The 16,753-nt window shown below is 41.8% G+C and overlaps 1 protein-coding gene across 2 annotated transcripts in view; it reads right to left on the reverse strand.

Moving 5' to 3' along the window:
• ABLIM1 (actin binding LIM protein 1) overlaps nucleotides 1–5,091 on the reverse strand; it is a 331,575-nt gene extending 326,484 nt beyond the window's left edge. The window contains exon 1 of one of the 2 annotated variants that reach the window (XM_061403559.1): nucleotides 4,888–5,091. In XM_061403559.1, the coding sequence (XP_061259543.1) occupies nucleotides 4,888–4,900 (13 nt within the window). In that variant the 5' untranslated portion in view covers nucleotides 4,901–5,091. The remainder of the gene's footprint in view (nucleotides 1–4,887) is intronic. The other variant, XM_061403564.1, reaches the window with a different exon arrangement.
• Nucleotides 5,092–16,753: the final 11,662 nt, after the last annotated feature.

Genomic DNA, 16,753 nt, shown 5'->3' on the forward strand with positions numbered 1-16,753 from the left:
TCACTCTGCAGCCAGAGCTGCTCATGCCCAAATTAAGACATTTGAGGCCGACCATGCCCAACCATCTCTCTCGTTTCCGCAGTCGCAGTTGTGGACAAGACAGAGAAGACTCAGCCTCCCTTATTTCCTCTTCCCCTCACTCCCCCTGCCCGGTGCTTCTTCCCTCCTCCTGCACACCCCTCATCCACTGCTGACATCCCTCCACCATGCTCCCTGGAACCACACTTCCGTAAATGAAAATGTCTTCCTCCTCGACCTTTCCACAAAGTGCCCACCGCACCTCCTCACCCCACTGAGACCTGGCTCCCCTCTCCTAGCAAACATGCCATCCTGGACCTATGTGCTTTCCAGGCTGGCACACACAGAACTGTTTCTTTCATGCTTGAGTCTCCCTGGAAAGACTTTCCCTCCACCCCATCATCCTTTTTCATCTGGCTATAGCCATTCTCCCAGGAAGATCCCTGCTTTCTTCAGGAAGCCTCACCTGATCTCATGGTCCTCACTATCCATGGCTACGTTTGATGTCACCCCTTCATTATCACCAGAACTCTCTCTCCAGCCCACTTTCTCTCTCTCTCCCTCACGCTCAGCACATCCTTTTATAAATAGCATGTATGTATTTGTCTCCCCCACAGAACTGTGAGCTCCTTGAAGGTGCATGCTGTGTCCTAGTCACTGATCGCCTGCACGTAACATCTGTTTGTTGAATAAATGAAAGCAGATCTACATCATTGACTTGAATAAATGAATGAATAAATGAAATGAACATTTTTTTATTTATTTGATGTTCCTCTCAGTGCTGGGAAAGATTGAGGGCAAGAGGAGAAGGGGGTGACAGAGGATGAGATGATTGGATAGCATCATTGACTCAATCAATAAACATGAGTTTGAGCAAACTCTGGGAGCTGGTGAAGGACAGGGAAGCCTGGCATCCTGAGGTCCACGGGGTTGCAAAGAGGAGGACATGACTTGGCAACTGAACAACAACTCAATCTTTTAAAGTTATATCTACTTGTTATCAAACAACACAAAGACATGTTCAAAGGAAAGCCAACTCTCTCCTCTCCCTCTCCTTGACTAACGTTTTTTATCCTTGACTTTTTTTAACCACTGTTAAATGCTTGGTGTGTACTGCTCTATGATTTTCCCTATGCTCCTGGCACACACTCATAGGCATAGTTAGAGATTTTTCACAATATATAGAACTGAGATCATACATTATATATATAATCTTAAAACTGCTCTTTTCACTTACAATGTATTATAGCCATCACTTCAGACTGATACAAATGGACGTAACGCACTCTTTCTAATAGCTGCTTAACAGTTTACAATATGGATGAGCCATGATTTAGTCATGCATTCTCTGATGAGTGAGCATCCAGGTTACTCCTAGTTTTAAGTTCTAAAAACAGATAGCAAAACTGATCTAACATTGCTAGAGCATACATACTGTGAGTTACTTCTCTGCCAATGCTATGGACTCTGCCCTCACACACCTGGATCTATTTTCTCAAGACTCAAGCTTCTGCAAAACTAATAGCCTCATGAGCAATCTCTTCTGTGTATAGTGCCTGCTGTTTGTCATGTGTCTTATACTGAATAAGTATTTCATATTTATCGAACTGAACCAAAATCTAATCAGATAGAAAATGCCAGAAAGGATCCATAAGAGGCACTGTTAGCCGTGCTTAATTCTGAGGATTTTGTAGGGAGTAAAAATAGTGAATTTTCATTTTTAACTTAATATATTTCTGCTTGAAATTTTACTAAAATACTTTATAATTTAAATATTTAATACATCCATTAATGCTTATACTAACATATTGATAATTTTATTGTATTACTTTTATAACTCAAAAACAGCTTTTTCCAAAACTTGCTGGATGATATAAAACCCTGAATTAAAAGGAACAAGCTTCAATTCAATAGCCCCCAAGATGGCTGGTACATAAGAATCAACTGAAGTTTGTTTAAAAATTCAGATTTCCAGGCCTGTCTCTGAATATTCCGATTCTGTAGACCTGAAGCAGAACCCTGGTAACAGCATGTTTAACAATACTATACTCCAGATGATTCTTTGACCCTGTTCTAATCTAATGATTTTTAGAATTACCTGGAGAGCTTTTCACATAGTTTATGGATGTTTGGCCTCTACCTCTAGACTTTATAACCCATTAGACCTGGAATGAGGCCCGAGAATCTACACTTTTAAAAAAAGTTACCTGGATGATTCTTCCCAAATTTAGAAACACTATTCTAAGTGCTACAATTTTCTCCAGTTTGTCAATTCAAAAATGAAGACATGATAGCTCCATTTTGGTCTCTAGTAGCAAAAATATGACACCAAGTTAAAAGTCTTTGATGATAATATTCTAAAAGACCACAAGATGTGGAATGTCTTAGCTGGCCTTCCATGGAATTTATGAATATCTTTTGCTAGTTTAATTTAATGAATCAAATTTTAGTACTCACCTTATATCTTAAAGAGAAAATGAATTAAAAATATTTTTGACTCTAAAATATTTTAATAAAATTATTTATTTATTAGGTTCAATTAGTTTCAGTGTTTTCAATTAAAAAAAAATTTTACCCTTACTATAACCTACAAGTCTAGATATTAGAAATAAGCTAATATATTTTTTAAATAAGATTTATCTTTCCCACTATCTAAAGACCTTCCTAATTATAAGTTAGGTATTTAAGTGGACATAACAAAACCATAAAAGCTTATCTCTACTTTCAGGATTAGAAATGAGAGCAGGTACTGAATTACAAAAGCATAGTGAAATTCGGTTCTGAAAATATTTTTCATAAAAAATAAATGGCAAACAGACATTTTTCCACATGAGCTTAATTCAGTAGCTACTATACTAGACATTCCACTAATCAGAAGTCAGACAGACCTGGATATAAATCAGGATCCTCCATCAACCAACCGTTTGAGCTCAGGCAAGTTACACAATTGCTCAAAACCTCAGTTAATTTCACCTTGAAGTGGAGAGGTATCTCTTGATTATCAAGAGTATCTCTTGATTCACTGTTTGAGAGGACTAACTGATGTAATACATGTGAAGCACCTAACATATACTAAGGATGCAGTTACTAATACTTATCATGTTTTTTTCTCCCCGTGCAATATGAGTCATACTTTTAAACTGTTAAGTACAAGATTATCAACATGGAGTTTGAAGCGGAAGCAAGACCATTGAGTGAAGATTTATGTCCAACTCCAGATCATCATGTTTGAAACCAGGTTCAAAAACAAAATCATGAACCAGGACTCAAGCCAGAGCTCTAGACAGAGAGCTTGTAATAGATGGGGCCAGAGACCAGGTGAAACTGGGGTGTTACCTAATGAACCTGATGCTCTTTCTAGGACGCACCAAGGTTTGCGGTAGTGACTTGGCTCTTCCAGTGTGCAATGTTTTGTATACTAAGGTCTCTGAGTGGTGCAAACTGCATCAGAGATGGACTCTGATCACAGAGAGTTTTACAACCTATGAGAACTAATCACATCTTCCTTGTACTTAGGACAGAACTCAGGACCAGAGGCTTCCATCTTAGAACACAATTCAGTGATTATACAGCTGGAATCACTTTGAAGATCCCGCATACACCCAATCCCCTATAATTATATTTGCTCCACCCTCTTTTTTCTTTCTCTAACACACACAAATTTTAAGACATCACTAGGCAGGTAATTTCTCAGGGTCCCATATCACCTCTGTAGCCTGAGATCTACAAATGTAAATTCTATCACTCCACCCAGCTGGTACCACCCCATTTCCAGATACGGAACCAACCAACCATATTCAGCAAAGACCAGTGTGTTCAAAAAGGAGTTTAAACATTCTGGATAGAATTTATTTTATATATTATATGCCCCAGAATGAACCTTGAAAAACAGCACTGAGTTAAGCAACACATGTTATTAAATACCCAAACTCCCCTCAAAAAGCAGGGTTAACCCTTCAGTGTTTAAAAAAAAAAATTACTCTTCAACTCCTCTTAAAGCTTCAGGGTATCAAAAGGGGTGATAATTCTTGCTTTGCAAATATACTTTCTAAAAATAATATTTTCCTTAAAGGCTTATGGCAAAGCGACCGAGGCACTTCGTTTTCATTGCTGGCAAGCCGCACAATGACTTGATCTCTTTAATATTTCACTCATAGTAGCAGCCACTGAGCTATGACTAACCCAGTCTCTCAGCATCACCACTGGCTCCAGATGGTAAAAAGGAATACATTCCCTTCACTCTCGCCTGAAAAGCAATTCTGATTTTTTTTTCCTTTCGCCCAGTTTCACCTGCCATAAGCGTAATCGTTTCACTCCAGGAAGAAACTCTCTGGGGGTGAGGGGAGATGCATGCACAGAGGAGCACAGGTAGGGAATTTACTTTTTTTTAATAGAGTGTAAGCACTGCAGCTTTAAATCTTACTGCATCAAGCCCTGGATACCTTCCATAATCAAGCTGCAAAATGGTAACAAGAAAGGAGGAAAAAAAAAAAAACAAACCTCTTCCTCCCTCCCGGCTAGCCCTCCAGGCCGCTGCGGGCAGCGGCGAGCCCATCCCCCAAGCCCTGCCAGCCCAGACGTGCAGCTAGTACAGGTGAGCCGGACACCGACCTTGGCCCTCAGACTTCGCCCACATCCGGGGATCAAGGTCAAGGGCGAGGGCTTCCTTCCACCCCCCTTCACTCTCCCCCTCCCCAAGACCCCCCCCCCCCGCCCCGCCTATCCCCCGCAGCCCAGAACCCAGGGATCCGATGCCAAAGTTTCAGGCCGGGTTGGGGCCGGCGCGGCTCTCGCAGCCCCCAGCCCTCCTGCACCTGCCGGGCCCGGCTGTGGGGCTCTGTGGACGGCGCCCACCTGGTCCCCACTCACCCCTGGCGGACATGGTTCAAGCAGCAGGAGCCGGAGCCGGGAGGGCGGCGGAGACACCCACCAGGGCGTGGGGAGGAAAATTTCTCCGAGACGCACGAGGCGCACCCGCGGCCGCTCGCGAGCGAAGGCGGCTGGCCGCGCGGGGACGCCTCCCGCAGGACACCTGGGCGCCGCGCGGCCGGCGGGCGGGGACGCGGCGGACGCGGGGACCCGCGGGGCGCGGCAGCGCTGACAGCCCGCGGCCGGAGCTGGGCGGGGCCCGCCTCCCCGCCTCCCGGGCCCGCCCGGCCCGCCGGGTCCAGCGGCCACGGGGACGCGCCGCCCGCTCCGCTGCGCCGCCAGCCCGAGCTTTTGTCCCCGAGCGAGCGAGGTGCGGCGGCTTGCGGAGAGGGCTGCGGCTCCCCTCCCCGCCCCGAGCCCTTAAGAAAATAATAGTAGTAATAATAACAGTGTTGCTGTTCCAGTGCCGGTCCAGCCTCCCGCTTCGGTCTTTGAGAAAGCAAGAAGGAAAGAGCTGCTCTGCTCCCTCCCCTAAGTGATGCCCCGGACCGGAGGGGAAGACCACGGTCGCCCGCGGGGCTTGGCCCTCCGTAGGAGTAAGGCCTTGGGCGGTCGCCCTCAAAGCAAGATAAGCCATTAGTGAGCCCCTTCGAAGTCGCCCGGGTGGGATGGGCGGACTTTTCTTCCTGGGACCCTTGAGAGTAGGGCTGACTTAGCGCAAGGGCTTGAGTCAACACACCCAAGGAAGATCTGTACTCAACACATCTGCTTTACTAAACACTTCTGCTTTATTGTGTCAACTCTGAAGTGTCAGGGCTGGGCTGGGCTGTTTAGTCGCTGAGGGCTGAAGAGTGGGGTGAAACAAATGCACTTTTTCTATTTATCAGAGTACAATTGAAAAAATGCATAATAAAAGAACAATATCCTACTTCCTGGAGGTTTATCGACTAGAGCTTGATGCTGGTAAGCAACCTTACAACAGCCACCAGATCCAGAAGTTCTGAACTGAAGAAGTGGCTTTCTAAGCCTTGAGGAGAATGGGCACAGCAGCTTATTAGACCTCTAAGACTGATGGAAGAATTCCAGGTTTCAGGAATTCACACTCACTCCCTTATCTCTCTCTTCCTGGGTAAGCTCTCACAAAAGATATTCTAGGTATTTTCTATGGAGGCACTTCCCAAACCTATCCCATAATGGAAATTGTGTAATGGGTCTGATAATTCAGAAATGTTCCAAGAATAGTTGAACAAAATATCTCTATAGAAAAAAAAATGATTGATGGATAATTAAGCATCATTGAAAAAAATAACCAAAAATAATCAAGCAAATAACCATGTCAGGAGGGAAATAGTAGGAAAAAAATAAGTAATGAGAGTAGAAATTCCAAAGTTCAGCTACCAACTGCAAAAATTAAGCTATTACTTATCCATCTTGACAACATTCCTTTCACTATCTTCTAGGAGGCAAATTTGCCAATAAACCACAATTCAGTTGCTTCAGTTTCAAAACAATTCCTTTCCCAGCATCCTCGGTCTACTGCGAACCCTTCTTACCCAAAGGAGATTCCATGAAAGCTGCTGCTGTCCCAACATCCAGCCTCCACCCACTTCAGTTTGTTTTGCCTAATTGCCTTGAGAACAGATTTCCTAAAACACTATTTGTAATATGATATCTTCATACTTCAGAATTTCCAGTGAATCCCCACCAATCTTCAGACAAAGCCTCAACATTCAAAATGTCTTCATCCATGCAGTTAATCCATTCAACAGAATCTTATTGAACATAAACTATATACCAGTCTCTATGGTAGGTTTTTGTTGTTGGTACCAGCCTGTCCCCAGTATTGCATGGGTCATGTTGTTGTTCAGTCGCCAAGTCATGTCCAGTTCTTTGTGACCCCGTGGACTGCAGCTTGCCAGGCGTCCCTGTCCTCCACTATCTCCCAGAGTTTGCTCAAGTTCATGTCCATTGAATCGGTAATGCTATCTAACCATCTCATCCTCTGCCGCCCTCTTCTCCTTTTGCCTTGGTAAGTGCCAGACATAATGATGAACAAGATAGACGTTTTCCATGTCTATCTGGAGAAGGAAATGGCAACCCACTCCATTGTTCTTGCCTGGAGAATCCCAGGGACGGAGGAGCCTGGTGGGCTGCTGTCTATGGGGTCGCAGAGAGTCGGACACGACTGAAGCGACTTAGTAGTATGGAGCTTAAGGTCTATGAAGATTGTGAGGCCTTCCACAGTCTGTGCTGTCTTACCTCTCCAGCATCATCTCTAGCTACTCCTCTAAGCAAATGCTTTGTTATAGACAGAATAGCTTCCCTTCTGTTTCTCCATACCATAATATCCACTCTCCCTCTTCCTTGTGGCTCATTCCCACTGCTCTTCCCAAACGCCCTCTTCCTCACCACAATTAATTTATACACTGCCTCCTCACGAAAAGCTCTCCAGCTACCTCATCTCACATGGATCTCTGCATTCTCTCAACTTGTGTTTTCAGAACCACCTATTTTTACTGAAGACACAGCCTTGTGTTGCCATTTAATGGTTTTGTTGTATGTGTTTCCTGCCTTTCTGGCTGATTTTCAGATCCTTAAAATGAGAGACTTGGATTGTATTGTTGAATTTTTTCTGAAAGTGTATTGCAAAGCACATACTGTATCAGACTCCATCCTAGTAAAATAGGGAGGTCCCAGAATTATGTGGGTTTCTACTTTTATTCTTGTAATTGATGGTCAGCCTTTTTCTCTAACTGCCACAAAGTTCTCATCCTTTATAACCTCACTCCAGAATTATAGGTACAATGCAAAAGCCTAATAATGAACAGAGCTTACTCTTGTCCCTAAGATACTTATAATAGACTACACAGGTGCTTATAAAATACAGTCCTATATTTAAATCTAAGTCTGGAATAAGGTAACTTACACAAAACTGTTAAGCACACACTAGTACTTAGTACCTGATTGATTGGCAGTTTAGAAAATGGTAAGTTTATTGTCAGATTATTTTTGGCTAAAGAAAGTTTTCTCCCAACAGGGACCTATTGTGTAGCACATGGAACTCTGTCCAGTGTTATGTGGCAGCCTGGATGGGAGGGGGTTTGGGGGAGAATGTGTATGTATGGCTGAGTCCCTTCGCTCTTCACCTAAAACTGCCACAGTGTCGGTGATCGGCTATACCCCAATACAAAATAAAAAGTTTAGAGTTTGGGGGAAAAAAAAAGAAGGGTTTCTCCATGAATTTAGTCTTCTTCAGCTTAAGTATCAGATTAGATTTTAAAATATATATTATTTGCTTATATTTTGGACTTATGATTAAAATGCCTATTAGGGCCAAACATATCATTCTATAATCTATTCCTATAATCTTACAAATCTAAAACTAATTCTTCCCACCACACAGGAACCAATTTCCTATTTGTAACCTGAGCATCCTAACAAATTCCTCATCTAAGATAACTGAGAATACTTTTGAAATTGTCATAAAAGAAAACTGTGAGATGCAAGAATTCTGAGAGAAATGTTAAATGCCACTTTTTAAAGTCAGAAACTAAAGTATAATCTATTGGTTGAAACTATACATAGCAATTTTATATAGACCAACGGGAAGAAACACATTCTGGTCTGTGTTTGAAAAAAGATGTTACTATATGACTCTTGCCAAAAATACCCTTTCATCTTCTAATAGAAGGAAAGTTAACATGCATTACTAGTGTTTTCTATTCTTTATTGACTTTTTTTTTTTCTTCTTTATTGACTTTTAAAGTGATTGAATATGGATTCATACTCACACACTTTCAACTGCGGATTTATCATCACTTCAATTCTGCTTTCTGTATACCTTCAAGTTTTAAAAAGGCAGGGGGTGGTAGAGAGGAGCACCAGCTGAGCTACGCAGTAATTTTTCAGCAAATACTTTTGTAATACCTACTCTGTAAGAGACAATGAAGAAGACATGGCAAACCAGTTAGATTAGTTCCTTGCCTTCATGATATTTATGTTCTAGTAGGAGAAAATTAAACCATGTACAAGCTGGAGGAGCTTAACTTGAGACTCATCATGAAGTCAAGTCACTAAAGGTGTCACCAGTATTCCTGGCTCCCTAGAGAAACAAACAAAAATTCTATTCTGATAAAATTTGAAAATTGATCAACCAAAAATGAGGTCACAATCAAAGATTACTAAATATACAAGAAAACATGCCACTCTGAATGAGAGTTATCAAAAATAACAAATAGTATACATAAAGTACTTCAGATATTGTAACTCCTGGATTAAAATATAAAATGAGATGAAATATATAAAATATGATAATAAAGTAATATACACGTCACACACACACACACAAAAACCAATAAGGTATTACCAAAAATGACCAAGTAAATTTCTTAAAAATAAAAATTTTAAGCATCAGCTGTTAAAAAATTGTTTTAATTTCAATGAATAGGTAAAACAGAAATTCTTCTCTTGGAACCAGAGAAGAAATGGAAGGTAGACATTTTAAAAACTGCAAAGAACACAGCTGTTGACATGCCTGAACACACATGAATATGGTCTCAGGTAAACCGTAGCCTTCTATAGCCTGAACCATGAAGGGCTCTAGAACATAAGTCACATTGGGCTTCCCCGGTGGCTCAGTGGTCAAGAACCCGCCTGTCAATTCAAGAGATGCAGGTTCGATTCCTGGGTCAGGAAGATCCTCTGGAAAAGGAAATGGCAACCCACACCAGTACTCTTGCCTGGGAAATCCATGGACAGAGGAACCTGGTGGGCTACAGTTCATGGTATCACAAATAGTTGGATATGACTTAGTGACTAAGCAACAACCATGGATGCAGCTGTGAAATAGTAGGAGATGGAAATATTTTTGTAAAAAAAGAGGCTAAGTTATATAAAAGAAATCTTTAATTAGACCTTTGGATGAATGGTAAGTATTTACTTGGCTAATAACTGAACGTGAAAGAATTGAGGCTTTTGAACTCTAGTGCTGGAGAAGACTCTTGAGAGTCCCTTGGACTGCAAGGAGATCAAACCAATCAATCCTAAAGGAAATCAGTCCTGAATATTCATTGAAAGGGCTGATGCCAAAGCTGAAATTCCAATACTTTGGCCACCTGATGCAAACATCCAACTCACTGGAAAAGATACTGATTTTGTGAAAGATTAAAGGCAGGAGGAGAAGGGGACGACAGAGAATGAGATGACTGGATAGCATTACCCACCTGGTAGACATGAGTTTGAGCAAGCTCCGAGAGTTGATGATGGATAGGGAAGCCTGGCGTGCTGCATGCAATACATGGGGTCACAAATAGTTGTGACCTCGGTTGAACATGACCAAGCAACTGAACTGAACTGATCCCTCTACGTCACCACTAGAGTCCTACTTTTCATCTCAGGAGCTTCTGAGCTAAGTGTGGAGCCATCAGCCTAATTATCCACCACTTCCATTCTGAAACCTGTATTTAGTTCCTCTCAGCCTCCTAACTGTTCCCACATCTAAAAAATTTAAGTGATTTCACATTTAAAATGGCCATTTGGAAGTGGAGGATTGATATCACTTGGGAGGTTTAATGTCAGTTAACTTCTTGGGAATGATCTACTGAATGGTTTCTATTCTGTCCTTTAGTAAATAGTAAATGCTTTACTTATCATTGTGTGGAAGCCCTCACATAATGAAATTTAATTCAAAACAGAGGCTTAGAGGCTGGTCAGGTAGCATACTGGAAAAGCTACACAGTATTTGGCAGTAACTTAGGGAAACAGAGAAAAATAGGACTGAAAGGGGAGAGAAAAAGTCAAAAACAGAGCAATGAGTAATTGAGACCAGATCCAGGCCAGAAAGGGAACTTTTAAGGTTCTCTAATACAGAGCCAGGGGCTTCCCTGGTGGCTCAGAGGTTAAAGCGTCTGCCTGCAATGAGGGAGACCTGGGTTCGATCCCTGGGTCGGGAAGATCCCCTGGAGAAGGAAATGGCAACCCACTCCAGTATTCTTGCCCAGAGAATCCCATGGACGGAGAAGCCTGGTGGGCTACAGTCCACAGGGTCGCAAAGAGTCGGATACGACTGAGCGACTTCACTTCACTTCACTTCACTTCAATACAGGGCCAGTAGCAGGGTTTGGTAGAACACAGTAGAGATCTTAAATATTTTAGATGTAGGCTTCTTTATTAAAAGAAATCAAGATAGAGTTGAGATCAGATTCTAGCTCCTACAGGAGTCAGGCAAAAATGGTGCCAGTGGTGCCCAGCCAAGGAACAAGTGCCTGGGAAAGAAAAAGAAAGAAAGAAGGAAGGAAATGGAGGATGGGGGGGGAGGAGGAAGGAAAGGAAGGAGGGAGGAAAGGAAAAACACAAAGTGTTCAAGGGGCCTGAAAAGAACGTATCTGGATGGTCAATGGAGTGTTTGAGAGATGGGGAGTGGCAACTGGTTAATTCCAGTCATCAAGGATTACTCATCAGCTGCTGGTTGGTGTTGCTTTGGTCAGGAAAGAGGTCAGGCAACCAAACAGGAAATAACTGGATATTCAAAGACAGGCCAGAGAGGATACATTAGCTAGAGGACATTCTCACTGTCCTGCTCCACTTATGATGAGTGCATGAGAGTACTTTTTATTGTAGTATAATTGCTTTACACTGTTGTGTTAGTTTCTGCTGTACAACAGCGTCAATCAGCTATATGTATACCTATATCCCCTCTCCCTTGGACCTCCCTCCCACTCCATCCCCATCCAACCCATCTAGGTCATCATAGAGCACTGAGCTGAGCTCCCTGTGCCATACAGCAGGTCTCCACTAGCTACCTATTTTACACAGAGTAGTATATATATGTCAATACTAATCTCCCTATTCATCCCACCCTCCCCTTCTCCCGCTGTGTCTGCATGTCCATTCTCTACGTCTGAAGACACACATTTTACCAACTCTCTCAGTCATTATTTAGATGTGTTAAATCACACCGGAAGGAACCTCAAGCTCAATGATAGCACTGTTGCTTATATTATTGAACTGTTCCATCTGTCTCCACGCTGTGAACTCGTAAGTGACATGAATAAAAATGACCTGGCCTATGGTTTGTGATTAAACTCTAAACCTGATGTTTATAATGGCCTTAAAAATGTCCCCAGTCACTGAGATCCAATGTTATATACTAGAAAACTTAGAATAAAAGCTACCAATACAAGCAAGATTCCTAATTTACAGCAGAAAGCTCTCACTAATAAAGTCAAAGCAACTTAAACTCTGTATGAGATTATGTGGATGCTATGATTTGATTGCAGAGTCAAGTCAATGGAGTACAAAAGTAAATACCACCTTAAAGAAGTATAAAGCTCCAGTTTCCACAACCTGGAATAGGTGATCTTTATGCCACACAATGACAAAGCCCCAAATTATATAAATAATATTAATGGAGTGTGAGGCCACACAACTCAGAGTGCTAAAGAATGTTGAAAAGATGTAAAACTGGCTGTAGAGAGTTGGACTCTAAAGAGAGCTGAGCACTGAAGAATTGATGCTTTTGAACTGTGGTGCTGGAGAAGACTCTTGACAGTCCCTTGGACTGCAAGGAGATCAAACCAGTCAATCTTAAAGGAAAGCAGTCCCGAATATTCATTGGAAGGACTGATACTAAAGCTGAAACTCTAATACTTTGGCCACCTGATGCAAAGAACTGACTCCTTGGAAAAGACCCTGATGCTGGGAAAGATTAAAGGCAGGAGGAGAAGGGAACAACAGAGGATGAGATGGTTGGATGGCATCACCAACTTGATGGACAAGAATTTGAGCAAGCTCCAGGAGCTGGTGATGACAGGAAAGCCTGGCATGCTGCAGTCCATGGGGTCACAAAGAGTTGGACATGACTGAGTGACTGAACTGAACTGATGAGACAGTGAAAAACACATCCATAATTGGTATAGGTAAAACATTTGCGATCAGGGACTTGCCTGGCAGTCCAGTGGTTGAGACTCCCCACTACACTGCAGAGGGGAAAGGGTTTAATGCCCGGTCGGGGAACTAACATCCCACATACTACTATGTAGCAGAACCAAAATAAATAAATAAATAAACAACAAAGATACCTACATTTTTAAAAGATTGTGATCATTACAAGGTACATAGTTTGTTTTTTTCCCCAGCAATTTAAAGATGCCATTTCATCATCTTTTTCCATAGTTCCCGTTAAAGATTACAACTACTCTTACTTGTTCCTTGAAAGTAAAATGTCTTTTCACTTCTCTATTTTTAAGATTTACTTTTACCTTTGGTTTTCATCAGTTTGTCTGTGATATGGCTATGTGTGTGATTTTCACTTATTTAAGCCTGGGTGGAGTTCAATAGTCATCTTTTAAAAAATATTTGGGTTAATGTTTCCATAAATTTCTTTTCTCTATTCTCTATTCATACTCTATTCTCTCTCTCTTTCTCTTTCAAGTAGTAAATAAGTTAAGACTGTTTTTAGACCATTTGTGTTCAGCACGTCTTTTATGTGCTGTTCTTTTTCTTCCATAATATTTCTCTGTATATTTCAATTTGGATACTTTCTGTTGACCATCTGAAGTTCACTAGCTCTGACTATGCTGTGTTCTGTCAAACTCATCCAAAGTATTTTCTAACTTCAGAGAGTATATTTTTTATTTCTAGAATATATACTTGGTTCTTTTTTATAGATTCTGATTCTCTGTTGGACTTTATCCTTTCCTCCATTTTCCCATATTTTCTTTAATATTAATCATATGTTATATTTACAGTTTTTTATCAGTTACCTGTAATATATAATCATCTGTGGTTTTGCTTATACTATCTGTTCTTTCTCTTCATTATTGGCCACATTGTCATTTTGTCATTTCTATTGTGTGCCAGACATCATATATAAGAATTCAGAGGCTGCAAATGTGTCATCTTCCATCAAGTAGGCAGATCACCTTAGCACAAACAGGGATCTCTCTTCACCCCTATTTCCCACGTGTGGCCCTCCTGGCTCTTGACTGAGAGCCTGCTGGGTCTTTATGTCTTCAGTTCTTCAGAGTCATTTCTACCTATTAGACATTTTGAGTTTAGTTCTTTGCCTCTTACCCCATGCAGTTTCAATATTAAGCAAATGTCTTGAAGAAGTAACTGGAGATGTGTTTGTGCCAGGACCTCTCCTTAGAGTGGGATTTTGTCTCCTAAGTATTGTGAAACAGATATTTCACTCTGCCTTTTTGAAGCTTTTATCTAAGTCTCCTAGTATCTTGCAACACCCAAGAATTAACAAATGGTCATTTGTGTGTGGTCCTATATGAGTTGACAATCTGTCAAGCCAGCCCCACACAACCACCAAAACTTCTACTTGTATCTCTTTTCCCTAGAGGGGTCCCTCCCCCTTCTTAGTCCTCATTCAGAACTGGCAAATATCTCCAGGGAAGAAAACAGCCAGAGACTGTCAGTTCATCTAGGAAGGGGTCTTACCTGTCTGGAATTTCAGCTCATAGAGTCTTGTTTCCACAACTCTCTGATAACCTTTTAAACTGCTTTTGTAAATTATCCTTTTTCCCCCTAAATGTTATAGCAGAGCACTGCCATGCCATGACCTATTACATTCCATATAGAAGCAGAAGTCAGAAATGGTCCTATAATATTTTTTTTCAAAAGGTTGTTTCTCAAAGTTGAGACCTGTTACATAGAATCCCCTGATCTATCAAGGCAGGTTATCTTTAGTAAGCTTTCCCCTATAGTCTTGCTTTCTGCTCTTATTACATCGTGGATACTATATGACTAATGTCATCTTTGGTGTTACTGTCTTTCCAGATTTGTTACTCTTTACTTCCTCCAACCTTTTTTTCGCCTTCCCCTCTATTTGCTACCAAACACACACACACACACACACACATACAAACACACACACACACACACACATACACATACTGTATTTCAGCAATGCTGACCTCCTAGTAGTCCCCTCACATAAATCATGATGTTTCCTCTGCCTGGAATGCCCATTCTTTCCTTGTTGTCATAGCTAACTCTTCTTCATCTTTCCAGTGTCTTTACCTTTTGAGGAGCTTTCCTCATCCCCATCTACTCCTTTTCTCTCTGACTATATTTATCATTTCTATCGGAGCCCCACATTGTGCTGAAATGACCTGTACATTGATTTGATTCTTCCCTCCACCACACCTTCCATCACACAACTCCTTAAAAGCAGAAAATTTACCCCATTAGTCTTTTTGCCTCTAGCATTCCAGTGTTTGATATTAATGTTGGTTGGACTGTACACTCCAATTTGCCATCCTGCTTTTTGTTCCAGGATGACTAGGTAATAGCAAGACCATTAGAAGCTTCATCCCCAGGGCTTTTTGATATTGATTTTTTAAAGTACATTTCCTGAGGTCCCACTAGTGCCAAAATATAAATAAAAGCAATAATTATTCTGACTAAAGTGGAATCACCCATGATTCCTTCTTCCCTTAATCAATAACACTGCTGCTGCTAAGTCACTTCAGTCGTGTCCGACTCTGTGCAACCCCATAGACGGCAGCCCACCAGGCTCCCCGTCCCTGGGATTCTCCGGGCAGGAACACTAGCTGACACTTATATAACTTATTCTATGTGCCCAGCACTTTACACATACCGTCTTCTTTCATCTTTACAGCCATTTTCTGAGATGGGTACTATTGTTACTCCCATGTTACAGGGGAGAAAACTGAAGCACAGAAGGGTTAAATAAATATAGGTTGTCTGGTTCCAGGGACCATGAAATTAACCACTCTGCTATATTGCATGTCTTCTTGCTTCCTTTGTTCCTTTGTCTTAAATGTCTAACTGTATAAGCAGTACATTGATACGCATGGTAAAAAACTGAGAAACAAACCAAAGCCCAACTTAATCTAACGTCCACCCATATCCACCTTTCTTCCCCAGGGGTAATCATTTCTATTTGTTTGATGGGTAGGCTTCCGAACCTTTTTTCTTTGTTTACATACATGTATACATCATATATGTGTGTATACATATATACAGAGAAACATTTTTCTAAAGATAACTGTTTTCATTTAACAGTTTGTCTTGAAGGAGAGTTTGGGGAGAATGGATACATATATATGTATGGTCAAGTCCCTTTGCTGTCCACCTGAAGCTATCACAACATTGTTAACTGTGCATGCTAAGTCACTTCAGTCGTGTCCAACTCTTTGTGACCCTGTGGACTGTAGCCTGCCAGACTGCTCTGTCCATGGGATTTCCCAGCAACAATACTGGAGTAGATTGTCATGTCCTCCCCTAGGGGATCTTCCTGACCCAGGGTTTGAACTCAGATCTAAGTCTCCTGAATTGGCAGGCGTGTTCTTTACCACTCACACCACCTGTTGTTGTTCAGTTGCTCAGTCATGTCCAACTCTTTGCGACCCCAATGTCTACAGCACACCAGTCTTCCCTATCCTTCCCCATCTCCCAGAACTTGCTCAAATTCACATCCATTGAGTCAGTGATGCCATCCAACCATCTCGTCCTCTGTCATCCCCTTCTCCTCCTGCCTTCAATCTTTCCCAGCATCAGAGTCTTTTTCCAATGAGTCAGCTCTTTGCATCAGGTGGCCATCTGGGAAGCCCAGAAATGGGAGTGCTGTGCTTGGTTGCTCAGCAGTGTCCAACTCTGTAATCCTGTGGACTGTAGCCCACTAGGTTCCTCTGTCAATGGGGATTCTCCAGGCAAGAATACTGGAGTGGGTAGCCTTTCCCTCCTCCAGGGGATCTTCCCAACCCAGGTCTCCCACATTGCAGGCAGATTCCTTACCATCTGAGACACCAGGGAAGCAATGGCCAGTGCCACCTGGGAAGCCCATTAATCGGCTATACTCTAATATAAAATAAAAAGGGTTTTTTTCTAAAAA

Source organism: Bos javanicus, chromosome 26 (genome assembly GCF_032452875.1).
Source record: "Bos javanicus breed banteng chromosome 26, ARS-OSU_banteng_1.0, whole genome shotgun sequence".
Taxonomy (NCBI): domain Eukaryota; kingdom Metazoa; phylum Chordata; class Mammalia; order Artiodactyla; family Bovidae; genus Bos; species Bos javanicus.